Source organism: Labrus bergylta, chromosome 1 (genome assembly GCF_963930695.1).
Source record: "Labrus bergylta chromosome 1, fLabBer1.1, whole genome shotgun sequence".
Lineage (NCBI taxonomy): Eukaryota > Metazoa > Chordata > Actinopteri > Labriformes > Labridae > Labrus > Labrus bergylta.
This window is the reverse complement of record NC_089195.1, coordinates 35,199,610-35,218,875: the sequence shown is the minus strand read 5'-3', so window position 1 is coordinate 35,218,875 and position 19,266 is coordinate 35,199,610. Positions and strand designations below refer to the sequence as shown.

At 39.7% G+C, this 19,266-nt stretch overlaps 2 protein-coding genes across 2 annotated transcripts; both read right to left on the bottom strand.

The window, feature by feature from the left end:
- Nucleotides 1-686: 686 nt before the first annotated feature.
- On the bottom strand, nt 687-7,889 carry LOC109976238 (B-cell receptor CD22-like). Its single transcript, XM_065959943.1, has 11 exons — nt 7,348-7,889; nt 6,995-7,216; nt 6,554-6,868; nt 5,447-5,674; nt 4,403-4,672; nt 3,910-4,170; nt 3,495-3,755; nt 2,658-2,742; nt 2,496-2,556; nt 1,822-2,030; nt 687-1,684 (listed from the first exon to the last, which is right to left on the bottom strand). Exons 1-10 carry the CDS (start codon nt 7,772-7,774, stop codon nt 1,884-1,886), a joined length of 2,277 nt encoding a protein of 758 aa, XP_065816015.1. The 5' UTR covers nt 7,775-7,889; the 3' UTR covers nt 687-1,684; nt 1,822-1,883.
- A 5,158-nt stretch (nt 7,890-13,047) lies between these two features.
- On the bottom strand, nt 13,048-18,883 carry LOC109979992 (B-cell receptor CD22-like). Its single transcript, XM_065954982.1, has 7 exons — nt 18,867-18,883; nt 17,588-17,733; nt 16,851-17,117; nt 16,083-16,167; nt 15,936-15,996; nt 14,373-14,542; nt 13,048-14,216 (listed from the first exon to the last, which is right to left on the bottom strand). The coding sequence occupies exons 1-7, from the start codon at nt 18,881-18,883 to the stop codon at nt 14,150-14,152; spliced, it is 813 nt and encodes a 270-aa protein (XP_065811054.1). The 3' UTR covers nt 13,048-14,149.
- Between the last annotated feature and the right edge of the window lie 383 nt (nt 18,884-19,266).

Here is a 19,266-nt window from a genome sequence, read left to right as displayed (position 1 = left end):
GCTTTGAATGGCAAACCAGCTGCTGGGACTGTGGAGACTCAGGGAAGCTGGGTAACGAAGACTCGGGGGCGTTGCTCGATGGATTATACATATTATATCATAAATCAAATGATAAATTAAAATGTTTATTTATCCCGTTTAGGGAGCACTGAATGATGAAGCCTGAATGTGAGAATAAAAGCCTCTCCACTAGAGGGCAGTGAAACATCACAGAGTCAGAGTCAGGACATTTACATTTTGTCATTCATCTCTGATTGTTTGGAAAAATGAAATTTACATTTGATCCCTTTTTACATTGTTTGCAGAAGTATTTCATTGAAATTTGGTTCAGGAAGTGTAAACATTTTACATTACTCATTTACATCTGTGACACATTACAAGAGAACCATTTAAGTAAAACTTGTAAGTGAATAAAAGCAAGGATATAAGCAACAGGTGAACTAACTACAGACATTTAGATGAATGCCAAACATGTGGTGACAGTACAACCTTTGTGCTCGGTGTGTTTCTGCTCTCTTACCGACACCACACACAGGCTACAGGTGCATTTAAATCTGACCACCTGGAATGGGCATGGTAGCTGTAGCAAACCCAGCTACAGCAATTGATGAATCCTTTATCTGTTGGTTTATGTTACTTTACTTTTTTGCTTCATGCTGTGCAATAACTCACAAACAAACCGTAAGAGCTGTACATAAAACACAACAGAAAGACAAACTTTATAAACATGCAAATAACCATTAAACCCAAAACAGAGAAAAGGACCATAAATATTTATAATATTAACACATAACAAGAGATAAGGTATAAAAATAGATAGTCAGGTTAATTTAGAACATTTTTACCAAGTCAAACAACAAAGTTAAAGAACCATATTAATAACATTTACTAACTACACCAAAGAATATATATAAATCACGTATTGATAACTATAGGCCTTAAATACACGTAAAATGAGCAATTAAATTTAGCAAAAAAATCAACATAATAACTACATTTAACAGGACTCAATTAACCAAGGTCTAAGGGCGAGCGAATGAGATAGCATGGCTGAGCTGAAGGCTAGCACGCTTAAATAAATCACTGAAAACATCATAAAGATTACAAAGGTTGTACCTTGTACACCTTCCAGCTGGTTGCTAAAATGTGAGGGCGTGGATAACAGTGAGTTTTTTTAATCAATTAACACACTGACTGTCTACCTACCTGAGTCTTTTAATATCCGGTTTAAAGCAGGTAAGAAGCAAATCAGCCTCCAAAATAAAAGCTTCCCCCACAAAACAATAAGAAACAGATGAATGCAAAATAAGAATCTTCACAACAACAATTAACAATAAAGGTAAATACTTTTTAACTAGTAATACTTGTTTGATTTGTTGAAACCTGAGTCTTGTTAATGTAAAACTCATATTATTAATCCTGTAAAATAATTCATAATCACTTTACAGGTGGACCACAGCAAGTCATTCACAAAGCTTAATACTAACATAATTTATCTGTTTTAAGTCATTTATTAAATGCAGGTCTAGCTGCGTTCTTGAAGGAGTCTGTCCCGAGGATTCATTCTCAAAGTGGTTTCCTGTAAGGATTTCATTGGATGAGAGTAAACTAGAGGTTTCTTCGTCCATGTTTGTTGACTGTACTGTACAATGCAGCTGGATCTGCAGCTTGCTGACCACTGGTGCTGAGAAGAAGAAAGACATGAGATTATATGATAACAGGCCAACAGTGATCACGGTAAATGATGAAAACACAATAAACAGAATGATGAAAACAATAGTTTTGTGGTTAAAGATCATGTTATGTGAGGAGTTGTTTTACCTCTGGGCTGAACCGCCGCTGTTAAAGTTAACCACAGAGTACTCAACCATCTCCTCTTGTTCTCATTCTTCTTCTTCCTTCTTCTTTTTCTTTTTCTTGTGTGTTTGGGGTTTAACTGGTTGGATGTTGGAGTAGAGAGGATCAGCCTGGTTCCTGGAAAAGTCGACAGTGGCATATTGAAGCTCATCCTGCTCCTCTGCTGGTTGTATCTGTGAACACCGGACAACACAGAGTATTCAATTATTTACAGACAGACTTTTGAAAGACAGGATTCAAGGCTTGAGTTATTTACAGAGACAGAAGTTGTAATTTTACTGAAAGCAAAAGAGGGAACTTGAGACTTGAATCAGAAACCAATCCTGTTTTTGGTGTTTCATTAAAAGCAGTTCATAATGTTATGGTTTGCCTTGTTGAATGCTGATGATCCTTGGGTGTCTTTATCATGGCCAGGAAAGCAACGCAACCCAAAAGGTCTCACTTTCCTTTTTTGGGGAGCTCTCAGAAAATCATCAGTTTTTTGGAAAAACCCAACATGTGAAGCACCAGGATGGAGAGAGCAAAAGCTGAAGCACTTACAGCAAACAAATAGGACAAACATTGCTGTAGGCAAACAAATCAAACACTATGTCAAGAGTTCAACCGTCCCTGATTCATAAATTCAGAGACTTCCTCACCTGTTCACTGTTCTCTGGTCTGTCTCCGGGCTCAGACGGTTGCTTGCAGGCCCTCTTCTTTCTGGTGAGGTGCATTCAAATAGAAAAGTAAACCATATTGTTGTTTGTGAGGGTACAATGCATTAATCATGAACAAGTATTTGCTGAAAAAGAACTGCTCACATGATCCATATGACGACAAAGATGAGTATGATAATGAGGAAAATAGCAGGAACTGTCACAGCAGTCGTCAGTTTCCATCCTCCTGCTGAAACAGACAGAGACAGAAAGTTAACCTTACAAGTAAAAACACGTCATGAACACATTCTTACAACTTATTGTATTTTCTTTTGGTGAAATTGAAAAAGAAATAAGACCCAAACGAAGGACAAACACCCTGTTACTGTTAAAAACAGACTACGATACTCACTTTTGACATTTATCAAAAACATTATTGTGACAAAGACTTAAAAATGTAACGTTTAGTTCAGCATCTCAAAACTACTCAACCAGGCATGCAACAGGAGGGAACTTCATTTTACCTAAAGCAAGAACCAACTCAATTAAACAAACAGTAAATGTTTCGAGCAATGCAGGAATGGAACTCACTTCAAAGATACATGAACTAAGAAAACAAGAAAACTAAATTCAAATGTTTATTAAAGCAGTATCTTTTGACCGAGTAAATTCATCTATTGCCATCCAACAAGCTATACATTTTATTTGATTTATGTTCCTCCTGTAACTCTTTGATTGTTCTATTTGCTTATTGTTTATGTGTGTGTATGTTTAGACAGATGCATTTTGCAGGTACATGTATATATATTCTAAATTCTAAAGAATTTGTGAAGAATTCAATCGAGGAAGTCTTTAGTTATACCAAGAGACTGACTAATGGAGAACCTTTACGGAGGTCTATTGGGTGGCCTTCCCGACTGAATCAGAGTGTTGTTATTCCTTTAGACCGCTGTTCCTGTCATAGAGTCATATGACCTGTGAAACAGTGTGGGTGAAGCTTACCTTCCAAAACAGTCAGATGTACAGTGGAGTTATGACGTCCTCTGGTATTTTGGGCGATACAAATATAATGCCCACTGTGTTCAGGACTTGTGTTGTTTATGTTAAAGATCTGTCCTGAAGCTGTTGGTGAGTCTTCATCCTCCTTGAACCAGGTGTAATTAGCTGCTGGGTTAGCATCACTGCTACAGGTCAGAGTCACTGAACTGCCCTCCACTATCTCAGCAGAGGGACTCACTGACACAGAGGGAAACTTTGGAGCATCTGATGATACATAAAAAAAAATAATTAAAAAACAGATTAATATAAAAAATGAGAACAAAAAATATCAGAATTATAGTAATACTTGTCGTGAGTGTAAAAACGCTCCCAGATAAATCATCTTTTTGTTGCTTTTAATAGTTGTTGATTCACTCACATTTCACATCAATAGAGATCCATTTATAGGTCGGCTTTCCCAGATCGTTCTCAGCTTTACATAAATACTCTCCAGAGTCAGAGGACTTGATGGAGCTGAAGACGAGCTGAGCTTCTCTACTGAGAGGTTGATTGTTATTCTCCTTGAACCAGGTGTATTCAGGTGCTGGGTTAGCATCACTGCTACAGGTCAGAGTCACTGAACTGCCCTCCACTATCTCAGCAGAGGGACTCACTGACACAGAGGGAAGCTTTGGAGCATCTGGAGAAGATGTGTTAGCAGTGATTATTCTATGTTGAGGTATGCTACCACCATAGCACAGAGTAATTAAATCATAAAGTGTGAATAACTTTGTGTAGCAACATTTTAGCTGTTGATGGTCTGAAACATATTTCACAAAACTCAAATTTTACCTCAGCTACAGATTGTAGCTTAGTGTGAATGAAATTCAAGAGACGGGAGAGATAAAAACTGTTTGTCATTTTTCACTCACATTTCACATCAGAGATAAAGTGTTCAGATGTTCTCCTCCCCAGATCGTTCTCAGCCGCACAGTAAAACTCTCCAGAGTCAGACGACTGGATGGAGCTGAAGACGAGCTCTGGTCCTTTACTGAGAGGTTGAAAGTCTGGGTTCCCATTCTTCTTGTACCAGGTATAATTAGCTGCTGGGTTAGCATCACTGCTACAGGTCAGAGTCACAGTACTGTTCTCCACTATCTCAGCAGAGGGACTCACTGACACAGAGGGAAGCTTTGGAGCATCTGAGGAAGACATCAGGAGACATTACTCAAAGATAAGAACATTTGATCATAGATACATGTTTTAGCTTTTGCTTCATCACTGATATCTTCACGAGACTGAAGCTTAATCTTTGGTTGCTTTTGTACTCAGATTCTGTTTTAACTCTGTTGTGATCATTTGAAAATTGTTACCGAGCAGTTTAATATTACTCATTTGTAAACAGAGTTAAAGGAGCAATATGTAACTCTGACCCCTAGTGTTTAAAATGGGTACTGCAGTCCAAATTCTAAACATTGTAAAGAGCTGTCTCCCCCCCCCCTCCTCTCTAGAGTCCATGCTCACTCAGGTCACCATGTGGTGGACTCTGAAGCTTCAGTGTTTATCCAGCTCTGCATGGGTCTGTAAACCTTTCTGTGTTCTAACCTCTCTCCATTTTTCAAAAGCATCTCCAATATTGATCCTAGTTTGAGCACGTTTCTGCTCGTGGAGCTTATTAGAAACATGCAGAGGCTTTTTAGGTCGGGTACAATCACTTCTATCTGAACCACTTCTCTTGACCGCTTCCAGCGCTGCAACACCTGTTGGTTTTCCGTTCCACACCACTTCAACATCGCTTGTTTCCTCAATGTCTGATGATATACTAAGGTCAGTTTATAATTTAATTCAGGAAATATTTTACACATTGGACTTTTAAATCTATAAGATTCCAGCAGGGTTTTAAGGGAACTTAAAGTGTAAGTGTGCTGTGGCGTTAGTCTTTAAGTGTGTTTTGTGATTTAGTTAAGTTTACTCACACACTGAAGGAGAGGGGAATCGATCATGTCCGTTTAAGGCACAGGAGATTTCATCCTCAAGATAAAACCAGCCTTTATAGGTAGAAGTCACAGCTCTGGTTATTTTCTGTTTGTTCCTGAACCAGACGTATGAGAGACGACCGACTTCACTGCAGCTGCTGTGACACGTCATCTCCACCTCAATGGAATGCTGACCGGCTCTTATCCTTTTAACCTGAACCTGTAACGCTGGATATGGAGGAAAAAAAAGTGAATTGTCTCTGTTCTAAAAAGAGAGAGATTAGATTTAGATGCACATCATTTCAACTTCCACAATATCTAGAAGTCAAAGCAAGAAAACTAAGAGTCTGTGACCACACAGCCTTTATTCTGACAGAAAAGCTCCAACACAGAACTTGGATTAAAATGCCTTTTTTTGGTCTGACTCAGTCAGCACACACAAATTAGGCGTCTTTTCTATTATGATCATTTCTGTCTGACATACTTTACAGCTTGGTGTAAAACCGAGCCTAAACAAGCTTCCCCTCTTCAGATTGTCTTTAGGTAATGTTTGTTAAGAATTAGGGCTCTTCAAATAAAAATTGGTTTCCAAAGAAAAGAAAAGGACAAAAGCTTCTACCTGAAGAGTTCAAAGATTTGAAACTAAAAAACTCAGAGAAGCTGCTAAAAGGTTGGATTGCTCTAAATCGTTGGTTCTCAACTGGTCTCGCCTCAGGACCGAATATCAACTATGAGGAAGTGTAAACCAAATCATCTGATATTTGTCAACCAATGAGATGTATTTAAATGTTGTGCAGTTTGGACCTCAGATGGTACAAAACAGGTTTAAAGCACTCATAGACTTTTTGGCACACTTTATGTTTCCAAACACAAATTCACAACCCACTGAAAACGGCTCTGCGACCCACTTTGTGGTCCCGACCCACCAGTTGAGAACCTCTGCTCTAAAGTAAAAGACGCTGAGTGGTGACATTCATCACAAAGGCTCTCTTATCATTAACACACAAGCATGACCTGTTTGTTCATATAAAACAGTGAGTACAAACTGATAGTGATGAGTTCAGGTTCTGTGTTTGTGTGTCTCCATGGCTCTGCGTTCATTAGTACCTGTGACAGTCAGAGTTGTTCCAGGTAAACTGCTCCTCCATTCAAAGCTTCTTGTTGTAAATTTGAAACGATGCTGGGCTGAATCGCTCTCTCTCAGGTCAGAGATTCTCAGAGTGGAGCGTCCTCTCTCTCTTTCAGAGACCTGAACACGATTTGACTGATACCAATGCTGACTACGTCCAGGACTGAACCAGAACTTTGAAGTGACCGCTTCATGACCGTTGTAAGTACAATAAATGTCCACTGATGAGCCTTTGGGTGCACAGATGGTTCTGACATCGTACTTCACTCTGTTACAGGTTTCACCACGAACACCTGGAAAATTAAACAAATCATTTAAAACAGAGTAGGTGAGTATTCACAAGAGAAAAAAAACAAGTAGTTACACGTCTCCACCACCAGATGTTGTTTTGTTCGAAGCAGATTGTGAAGTTAACTCACACACTGGAGGAGAGGGGAAATCCTGGTGTTCCTCTAAAGCACAGGAATAGCTGTCTGCATATTCAAAGTAGTCTGAGTAAGTCGAGGATGTTTTTCTGGGGATTTTCTCTCCATTCTTGAACCAAATGTAGGAGGAATGTGGAGGGAGAGTACAACTGCTGACACATGTCAGATCTGCCCAAGAAGAAGAATATCTAGATGTGCCCACCTTCACATGAAGATCTGGATGTGTGGAGAGAGAACAGAGAGGAAATTTCACACTGTCTATATTCATATGCACAAATATAAAAGAAGACATTGATATTGTTGTTTTATTGTTTTTAAAATAATCAACAAATGAATGAAAACATTACCTGTGAGGGACAAAGTGACTCCAGGATCACCAGTATAACTTCCATCTTGATGGTTTGTTATGAACCTGAACTTGTAAACAGCTGAGTCACTATTTCCCACATTTGTGATTGTCAGAGTGCAGTCCTTCGATTTACAGCTGTAGGTCACACGACCTGTGTACTGTGAGTCTGTTTGCAGATCTACAGGTTCTCCATCCTGGACTTCAGTAAACCAGAAGGACTTCTGAACTGTAGTAGACTGATAATTGAATCGCGATGGGTAGCTGTAGGTGCACCTTAGTACGACTGTTGATCCTCTTAAGGCACAGACTTTAGTAGAGGAGTAAGTCACTCTCCAGCCAGTCTGACCCTGAATCACTGTAAAATAGAGCACATCAAGAACCACAGTTACAGTAAGAGCAGCATCATGAGTCAAACCTTCATTCATAGTGGAGGTGCTTCAACTAGTACGACTACACCTGATGTCAGAGTGAGACAAAGCTAGCAGCTATCCTAATAAAGTAGAAAAGGTCAAGTCTCTTTGTGCAGAAGTTACTATTTACAGTCTGCCTAACATGATTCTTCATGCTGCTGTGGTGGTCGTGAAAGGTGAACAAACCTACCCATAATTCTCTGAGATACTGGCTAATTTAGCTGGTTTAATTACAAATAAGACTGTTTCCTGTTTTTCTATAAGCTGCACAAAAAACAAGTGAACCCAGACCCCCCTTTTCAAGTGATCCGGATATGATTGTTTGGTCTGCACCAGGGTTTGATTGACAGCTTTCACACCAGCACAAACTTGCTACAGACTCAAGATATTTTGAACTGAACCAAACAGGCTAGATGTGAAAACGCCCAAAGAGGCTCTTCACACATTTCATTAATATCCGTCTTTGTTGATCTGATGACAAGTGGATAGCCTTAATGCTCGGTGTGAACGCGCCCCAATGCCTCCTGAGGATGGGCTGAGTTCTGACAGCTCGGACCACATACAGACGTGGTGTGGCATGCATTTGTTCACATTGGATTGATAGTGTAAACACTCATGCGTCCACTGCAGCATTTAGGACCGCCCACTCAACTTAAAACCTGGGAGAACAACAGATTCTGTCCATGCAAAGTTTGAACGCCTGTACTAAGGTATTGTCCACTTGTTATAAGATCACCCAGGGATGACAATGCAAGGTGTGAACACAATCTTAGACTGTTCAAACATCATTTGTCAATACTACTCAACCACCGAACAGACAGCAGAACACTTCATATACCCAAATGGTCATGCATGTACAGACTCTGCATTAATATACAGATATCTGTTATTAATAGAGGTTACTGCAAAAGGGAAAAGAGGCGGAGCAACAGTTGAAGACGTACACCTGATCTCTATTAAAGACGATAAAGACATGATATAGAGGGTGCAGCCAGGGGTCTCAGTGTCGAGAACATTTGTGTTTAAAACTGTTTTGTGTGACCAGGAGGTAAAATAAATAAATATTAGAAGAGTGGAGTACATGAGAACTAAACTGTCTGCTCTGCTGAGTTGTTTCCTGTCCGTGATGCGGCGACAGCAGAGTGTGAATGGAATCTGCTGAGAAATGAGGTGTGAGCAAAAACTGTGATGGGTAGATAATAAAGAGAGAGACAGCATTTTCAAACTTGTGGGATTAGATGTTTAGCAATTCAGTTATTAACAAGATACTACTACTAATAACAATATATATAAGTATTGATATTAAAATATATTAAGGCTTATTTTAGGGTATTTTACGCCCCTATCCAGAGACAGGACAGTGGACAGAGTCAGAATCTGGAGGGAGAGAGAGCAGGAAAGGACATGCAGGAGAGGAACCACAGGCCACAGACACAAACCCACCCGCCCGCCCGCCCGGAGAACCACAGCCTCCACCAGGGCCGGCCCATGGCATAGGCAGTATAGGCAAATGCTAGGGGCGCCATCATCCATAGGGGGCGCCGCTGGCGCCCATATGAATGCGGCAGAAAACTTGAAGATAAGAAAAAGAAATAGAAGGAAAAATGTGTTTACATATCATTAAATATTATTTATCTAATATAATTTCCATGCTATCCTTTAATAATGATAGAAAAGAAGCCATGAAAACACAACTATCACATATTTAAAAAGGCTCTATTTTCTTGTCTCCTGCTTGACGCGGCTCATCACAACAAAGCTGCTCGTTACCTGCTCGTTGTGGAGGAGGAGGGCAGGTGACTTATTAGAATTGAGTGACACTGACCATACTTAATTTCAATGAATTAACAATTAACAATTAATATCACGTTTTTAAATGACCATAATGTAAACAACAACAAAGCCCTCAGGAGCCCAGGGACGAAAAAGAAGAAGAGGAGAAAAAATGTGAAAAAGACACAGAGGTAACGTGCTGCACGGATCAATTATCTGTTGTAGTTAAGCTAGCTTGTTATGGATGGATGATAGTAACGTCAATGTTTCCTAGCTCCAGTTAACATCAGTTATTTCCACTTTATTAGGTTAAGATTATTCATGTTAAGAAAATAACCACTTTAAGAAATACACTTCTTCTTTTGTTCTAATGTTGTTTGGGACACAAAACCTACTTTTATATTTATTGACATCTTTGTGTACTTCGTTAACTTTCACCCTAGTCGATTAAAAATGTTTATTTTCCACCTCCTGTTGTCATTAATAGTTTTAAGCTCTTGCCTTTAGAGTATTGATGTCTAAGAGCATAAATGCATTTTGTGCATGAAGCCTCTCTGAATAGATCTGTGTGCATGCTGTAGGTCTGGTTAGGAAAATATTTAGGCTCACATGAAAAACTATGCTGAGGTTTCTGTTCTGCTCTGAAGAGGAAATAATATTTTGTGTTCACACTATATTATAAAATGCCCACCGTTTCACAAATGCTCATCTTCTCTCTCCAGATGCAATCAAAATATTTAAATCCATCCCTGGGCCGTCTGTGTCCACTTCTGCTCCCTGCACTGTTTGATATTGTTTGTTCTATTACACTAGTTATTTGTATTTAATTATAAAAATTATTAGAGTTATTATCATTTTATTCATGTTTATTTAAAGTATTTTTTATTTTTAAATAAATAATTAATGTTAAATATAAAACTGTATGCCAGTTTTCTTTAAGTGGATGAATATAATATATTAGTGGTCAAACTGTCTACAATTTAAGGGGCAACCGCTGAAATCTTTCCTAGGGCACCAAAATGGTTAGGGCCTGCTCTGGCCTCCACACATGCACACCAACAACACCTTTCATTCTAATATCTACTGAAAAACATAAATCATCAACCAGAATGAATAACTATGGGGCACCACCCTCCACCAGGGAACAAAAACATGCTAACGGTCAGTTTGGAGGAATGCAGATCAACTATTTTAAAGAAAACATCTCAACACAACTCTTCCAGCTCAAATGGTGCATGATCCTTAAAGTTTATAATTTTAGGTTAAAGGAGTCTGCTGGACTTCCTATAAACAGTAACAGTCGTGACAGAAACTTCAATATTTTGTATTGAATTTAAAATGACATCTCCTCTGACTTTCTAAAGTCTGCTCTTTGCCTTGAAGTATAAATGTGGAAGTAAGTTACCTGGCACAGAGAGAAGAAAGACGACAAATCCACTCGCTGCTGCTGTTAAACTCATAGCTGCTCCTCTCATCACATCCATGAGACACACTGGTGTGAGGTCGTCACATTAAACTTTCTTCTTCTTAAAATGAGGATGTGGTCTTTTAAGACACTTAAAAAAAATGTTATAGTTAACTTGTGTTAAACAGAAAAAAGACCACACTCGCCCTTCCTCTTTTTATGCATAAGTCAGAATAAGAGCAAGCCCTGACAGCTAAAAATATTTTCAGGACCTGGTATTTCAATGATATGTACGTATAATGATTTTAAAATGTGTGCTGTTTACAAATGTTTCATCAAGTAGACTGTGCTGTGTTTTATAAGTAAAAATAGAACAGGTGTGTGATGTCTGATTTGGGGACAATACCTCTGTTGCTGCATTCAGGTGCTGCTCAGTGATCCAAGTTTACGAGTTGGGAAGTCGTTCTTCCGACTTCAGTGTGTTCGTGTGATTTCAGTTCAGAAAGTCTGAATGTTGTGACAACAGCACAAAACAGCGTTGATGCTACAAAGAAGAAGATCAGAGAAATGCTAGTTAGTTTAGTTTAGTTTAGAAACAGGGACAGCATAAAAAACAACATTAGTCTAAGAAGAGAAGAGATGCTTTGTATCAGATTTAGCTAGCTTATTTCCATCTGTTGTCCCTGGGCATTTACTGTTATGAGTTATATTTGAGCTGATATACATGATATATTTTGCCCCCCATGTCATAGAGATTCTGACGTCAAGTCGGGAAGTCGGGCACCTAATTCTTTTCTGAGTTTCCGAGTTGTTGTTGCGACTTGAGCAGGCGTTCATGTGCATTTTACAACTCGAAAACTTGTTTTTCCGATGTGTCCGACACCACATGAATGCACCATGTGACCCTACATGACAGGTATTTTGACGTGCACAAAGTCGTCTTATCTTGAGGGTAGATTCCTGGTTATCAATGTGATTGTTTTGAAACATTGGACAGTTATGGGCCTGTGTAATCCTTGTCAGTAATAGAGTGATATATCAGTTTTAAAGTTACATTAATCAACTTACTCCTTATTGTGAAACAGAGCTTTTTAACCCACAACCAGACATTCAGCCTGCATGGAACAACCTGTTGGGACGAACTGGGAAGGAAACAAGTTGAAAAGATTGGACCTGATGTGAAGGCTACAGCTGAGGGAAGAACCGGACTTAAGGGTCTTCAATGTTCATCAGTTAAAAGAGATCACAAAAGGAAACTAAAATAATAAGTTTTGTTTCTTTTAAAGATTTATTTTTGGGCTTTTTGTGCCATTAATTGGAGAGATAGGACAGTGAGTTGGAAATCAGGAAGAGAGAGAGTGGGGTATGACATGCGGGAATGGAGCCACAGGTGGGATTTGAACCTGGGCCGCCCGCTTGGAGGACCATAGCCTCCATACATGGGGCATGCGCACCAACCACTGCGCCACCAGCGCCCCCGTTAGTTTGTTTTAGTAAGACATACATCATCATACTAAGAAATTAAGGAGTTTTGTAAAGTGGGAAACATATGTTTACAATGCCAAACCTAAAATCAGAATAAAACACATAATGAAGTACAATAAGGCTTTGAGTCATGTACTTATCTCTCCTGAATGAAATCCAGCAGTCTTATTTTCAGCTCTCTTGTTGTCTGTAGGTTAGTTTTATTTCTTGTTAGGTAGATTAGAGGGAGGTGCAGAGAGCGACGACCCGTTTTTATTAAAGTCTTCTTCCAACTTGGCCTCTTGTTTTAGATACTTTCTGATGAGAAGGAGTCTACATGAGTGGAAACACAGTTTAAAGGAAACGCTTACTTAAAGATGAGATAAGAACTTAAAAATCTGCCCACTCAGCATGAACATATCTCTCACAGGAAGAAGAAGGGTTTACCTCAGATGTTTGATGATAAAAGTGAAGGGTCTTTGTACGTCACAGTGAGACGAGTTTCCCTCCGATTAAAGTTCAAAAGTTCAGACGTATGTATCAGATGAAGGTCATGATTAACATCTTCCTATCAGGGTTTTAAGAAAGACATAACATAAATAAATAGTCACATTTCTCAGAAGATTTCACTCACAAATCTCTGATCCATCTTTCATTATTTAATTTTATTGTATTTAACCAGGAGGAGAATCCTGGCCAATCAGGCAGCAGCAGAGTCAACAAAGTTTCAGACAAACAAAGAGCAGCCGTATACAAAAATAACACAAAAAGCTACAAGAATACATTCAAAGACTTTTATTCATCAGTCTAAGAGCGTCTCTGTCGATGGTATTCAGAGGAGTTGTTTGTCAACAGGTAAGGCAGGCAGCTGATTGGGCCCCCAGGCCAGTAGGGGGCCTCCAAGGGCTGACAAACTTTAAACCACAGCAGTGGCTCAAAATGTACAAATTTTGCAACGACAGTAGGATACCTCCCTAAAGGGGGCCCCATCTGACAGCACTCCCTCTCCTTTGCAAACCAACCTTTGTCAGAGCAGGAAAAATGTGAGTTAAAAAAAAGACAGGAAGCGTCGGGACATGATGATTGAAACGGGTTGGAGGGGCCCCCAATTAACTTTTTCCTAGGGCCCCAACAGACTCTAGATTCGCCACTGATGGTATTCTATAGAAAACGGAGGTCAATGTTTTTCCACGTTCCTGCTCTGACCTTCAACAGAACAAAAAGACGTTGTTTCTCTGAAACCAGAGGTCTGGTCTGCTTCTCTGTAGCCCTGTTCAGACTGCCGTTTCAAGCTGCGATATTAACGTCCCTGTGACGTTTTGTCTTCAACCTGAATGAGGCAGAGACATAATGGGGGGACCAAGTGAAACCCCTCTGAGCATGTGCTACATCATCATACAGGCGTACAGTCGATCATATTGTGTAATGTAAATAAGCAGACACAAGACCCCGAGCAGATGTGACCACCCGAGCAGATCTGGTACCTAGCATTAGCATGCTAATGGCGCACATCCCTACATACCACCCAGTCTAAGTCATGAAATACTTCCCGTGTGTGGTAGATTTGACAGATTGGAGGTAAAAAACGAGGCTGCTTTATGTTACATTTATCAGGCCGTTAAAATCATTACAAAGGTATAATCTTTAAGTAGCAGTTCATAAGACATGTGTTGTAAAATCAGAAGCGACCTGCATACATTCAAATATATGAAATCTAAAACAGAGTGTGAACACAGTGCCTGTCGAGGTCATCGGCTTTTGTTGACGGTGCTGTACAGAGCAGCTGGATCCTCTTCAGGTTCTTTACTTCTGGTTCTGAAGGGGAAAATTGATCAACATGAAGTTTAACTAAAAGAATTGAGTTACCAACACGTCCATTACAGGATTAAAGTACAAACACATCAGAGGAAGATAAGAGCGAAAACAGCTTTTATCTTATAGTGAGAGTTTAATGTTTTCTCAGCTGCTCACCTCATGGCGGTGCTGTTCCTGGTAAATTTGACGGCAGCGTACTCAGTGACGTCCTGCTGCTCCGTTCTCCTGGGGGGCCGAGCTGGTCTGGTATTGCTGTACAGAGGCTCCTGGGTTTTAGAGAAGTGTATGCTGGCATACTGAAGGTCTTCCTGCTCCTCTGGTTGTCCCTGATTAGGTGAACAAAATCACTTTGAGCTGCATATTTACCATGTGGAGGTTTTTCATTTAAAAAGTGAATTCTAGCAGAGGACCGCAACCAAGATAGGAAAGGCCACAGCAACAGCACTTATGGTGATGATGTTATTAAAATACTTTGAGTGTTGGCACACAGTGTAGAAGGGGGGGATTTAACCATTTTTATTTTATGAACGCTAACAGTTAAACATAATTAGGGGCGTGGCTGAGTTGACTCCCAGGTGGGCGTGTTGTAGCCGTTTGTCAGGAGGCATAAGACCCGCCTCAGCTCCAGATTTTTGCTTGTTACTAGGTTCACTCAAAGACAGCATTTCCAATATGGCAACCACCATCAGTGAGCTTCAACATTTCACTTCAGAAACCAATGGGTGACATCACTGAGACGATGTCCATGTTTTTATACAGGAGGAAAATTCAAAGACAGCCTCAGGAATTTGTTTCTATCGGACAAATATGAAATGTTCTTTCTCATCAGCAAGTATAAAACATGCTTCATGATCAGTGTTGGCTGGTGCTTTGTACTCCAGGGTGGGCATAAGTTCTCTAAGATGAACCGCGATCTTAGTTCTTTAGCTTGATGCTAACACATGCCGGAAAATGCCAGTAAGCTAATTAGCATTGCGGTAATTTAACGATACGATTTATTTTACTCGTACTTACAGGCATATGTTTCATAAACTCTGTGGAGACAAACTTTAAAAACTGCTGACTCATGCTAGTCTGGTCTGCTGCTCTGATCCATCTTAATATACATTCAATGCTCTGAACCAGTGACGCTGCATGACTCGCTCTTTAATTCTCAGTTCATGGGACATGTCCATCTGCTGCCCCCTTTTGGTGGTGTGTAATACGCTAATGAGCACATTTTTCCTGCGCTACCTGAGACTCCTATCTTTTGTCTTGAAGCGGAGTAAATATGTGCAAATTATAATGAGAGTCAATGGAGGCCCGGAGCGCTGGAGTCTAGCGCCCAAGTTAAGAGACATGTCTCCAATCAGTAACTTTGGACAGATTAAACATTTAACTCAATAACTACAAAACATTTCCTTTTAAAATTGTTCATGTATGTACAGCCTTTATTTAAAACAAATTCTTCTTCTGGGGAGTGATTGGCGGTGCCCTAGCGCTCTCTAATGACCAGCAGCTACTGTTCATGATGTCTGCAGAAACTAACGCAATGATTGTGTACTTGTAGGATGATCAGCTCTGAGCAGTCGGCTGAGTGAAATATTTGCTTGGTCAGATTATTGGACGGACCATATCGAGCACATTTACTCTTCTGGATGAACGACTTCTGAGTAACACAGCAGTCTGAATGAATCAGCGTTTATTTAGTACTAAGATATTAATCAGAACTATTCTCACCTGCTCCGTGTGTTCTTGTCTCTCTTCAGCCTCAGACGGTTCATTGGAAGCCCTCTTTTGTCTTGTGAGAAGAATTTAAAAGTATGATGAATTATGTTTTTTAGATATGACTGACTTTTAATGATTCAGTGAAACGAAGCAGCTCACCTGATCCACACGAGGACAGAGAGGAACACGATAACCAGGAGAACAACCGTGATTGTTCCAGCAACAGCCACTGATTTCCCTCCCCCTGGGAAATGGTGACCAAAAAAAGCATTCAGATATATTCATCATCAGTCTGTCCTAAGCAGAAACCTCCACTCTTGAAAAATGAAGCAGATGTTGAAGTGCAAAATCCTGCAGTTCTTCGAGTGTCCACTAGAGGCTGTCTGCAGGAGCACAGGAAGTCACATACACACCCATTCAAAGAAGACGGCCAAATTGTGAACATCGTCTTTTAAAAAAAACAAATATGTCTTTTTAGCTCATGTCTCAATCAGCACACACTGTACGGGGGGTGAAGGCATAGCTGACCTGATTGACAAGCAGGCGCCATATAAGGGTTTCTCAAGAGGTTTAAAGCCTCAGCTCCAGCTCTCAGCCTGTTATGTTGACTGAAAGTTAGGGTGAGACAGCATTTCCAGCATGGAGACCGCCATCGATAGGACTCCAGCGCCCCCGCAGGAACTGATGTATTACAGTTTTAGTCGTACTAACACAATTTATCGACTATCTCTAACAGCAAGAGCAGACGTTCATGTGTATTTTCCAATTGGAAGCTAATTCTTCCGATGTGTCCGACACCACATAAATGCAGAGTAGGAATGTGGAAAGTTCAGCAAAACATTTGAGTGGCTAAAAAATGGAAAAAGTGGAGATGTTGGGTTTTTAGGTAGGTAGATACACTTTTTAAATAATAGGTGTTTTACTCACATTTGACATTTATAGAGATGTGTTTGGATGTCCTTCTCCCCAGCGTGTTCTCAGCTTCGCAGTAATACTCTCCAGAGGCCGAGGAGTTGACTGAACTGAGGACGAGCTGTGCTCCTGCATTTGAGGGATTAAGGTTTAGAGGTCCATTCTTGAACCAGGTATAATTAGCTGCTGGGTTAGCATCACTGCTACAGTTCAGAGTCACTGAACTGCCCTCCACTATCTCAGCAGAGGGACTCACTGACACAGAGGGAAACTTTGGAGCATCTGGAGGAGGATAAAAGTCTATTTTAGTCTAAACATAGAATGAACATGTAAATCTTTCAGAGTTGAAAGTCCATGTCCTGTTAGAATCAGTATCTTTTATTTGACATTCTCTCAGTCTAAAGCTGTAGAGATGTGAACTTCTCTGAGTTAAAATCCTTTTTAAACAACATATCTTTGAAAGTGATAAATACTGATGATCCTCCTGCTACAGCCCTGATCTCTAACCATCCACGGTGTCAGCAGAGAGACTCACTGACACAGAGGGAAGCTTTCATGCTTCAAAAAGAGACGTAGTTTAATAACTGACCTTTAAATGAAAACAGCATTTAGTGAAAAGGTTTCTGAAGATTTGAAAGTCATTAACAGACAGGATAATCAAGGTGTGAGCAAACTATGAAACTACAGAGAAATCAGGTCAGTAAGGAAAGTCTCCAAATGTTGAATGTTGCTGTTTAAAGTGTTTCACTCACATTTCACATCAATAGAGATCCATTTATAGGTCGGCTTTCCCAGATCGTTCTCAGCTTTACATGAAAACTCTCCAGAGTCAGAGGACTTGATGGAGCTGAAGACGAGCTGAGCTTCTCTACTGAGAGGTTGATTGTTAAAAATATAACTGAAGTGTCATTAGATCTGTGTTTGTATTTTAGTGTCCGCCCAGCTTTAGTAAACTGAAGGCCTTCTCTAAAGCCGGCGTTTGTTTTGTCTTTTCTGGTTCATTATAGGAACACGTGAAGCGTAAATGTAATAAAGAGCTACTTCTTGGAAATTATTAACATAATGTAACCCAGGTTATTTCTGTAGTTTCATATTTACAGATGTTCCTTAAACGCATTACAGATTTACGCAAGTTCCTTGAATGAACCAACTGCAGGCTATCGGTACCCCCTGAAGCATCGGCACAATGAAGTTTTTCTCCGTGATTTCTACAGACTGTGAAGTAAAATAGACACATAAAAAGGAAGCTGTTAGACAGGAAGATGAATAAGATACGTTCATGAGCTGTTTCCAAGAGTTAAAAAGCTTTTAGTGAAGCTGGCAGTTTCTCCAGTCACAGTGTAGGAGAAGTTCACCGGCAGAAACTCTGAAGGTGTTCTCACCTTTAATGTGGATATCCTGGTGAGTTAGCTGTTCAAATTAGATGACTAGCATGCACATTTCATTGTTAAAATGTTTCAGTTGTATTTAATTTGAATTCAAGATGTCATAGAACTAAAACCAGTCAGGATATTTGGTGTAAATTGAAGTTTGGATGTAATGTGGTCTGTGTTTACCTAACTGTGGCCTAGTAGCTACGAGCTAAGCTAAGCTCTGTATCTGTGTGTAGCACGCAATGTCATTTTTTTCCATGTGATGAAGTCACTTGGGACACAAATTGATAAAAAACAGTCACTTAGTTCATGTGTTATTGTTGTGTTAAAATCAAATTAAAACTGTGAAGTAACTGGGTCTTTTCTGAGGGACGATTCAACCGCCGTCCAGGTCTTTGCTGCTTGAGGGTGCTGTCGTCTCATCTGGATGCTGATCTGCAGATAATGTGTTGTTCCAAAGGGAGGTAGGAAGCACATATGGAGTCTAACTGAAAGGATTTTTATTTTTATTTGCACTTTTGTTTTTTCTGAGATCTCAGTATTTTTTGTTTTGGGCCTAAAATCTAACATTAAAGGAACTCTCTTTTCATAACCGAAAAACAAAGTTGAAACGGACAAAGACTGAAACCTTAAAAGGGGATTTAATTCATTTTGTTACAAAGGTGTGTTTTCCATCTTGTCTTTTCGATTTGTTTAATTTAAGATATATGGAAGAGATATTTTTTTATTTAAAGTGTATACATGTTTCATATATGTGAACAGGAAAAGAACTGTGATCAAACCTCTTAAATACGTTTCTCTTTTATATCCATACATCGGTGTTGTGTGTGTTTGTGTGGACTGGAGGTCTTATTGCTCTTTATAGAGTCTGCTACGACCAATCTCCTTAAACAACCTAGTGAATCACAAGGTTTGAGTAACCTGAACAACTGAAACGCTAACATTCTGAAACTGTTCATTTAGAGATCATTTGATATTGATACTTAGAACATTTGATCTAGAGTCTTCTGAATTGACAACCTATTTTAGGTTTAACCCCCCCTGGTTAGAGGAGTTAC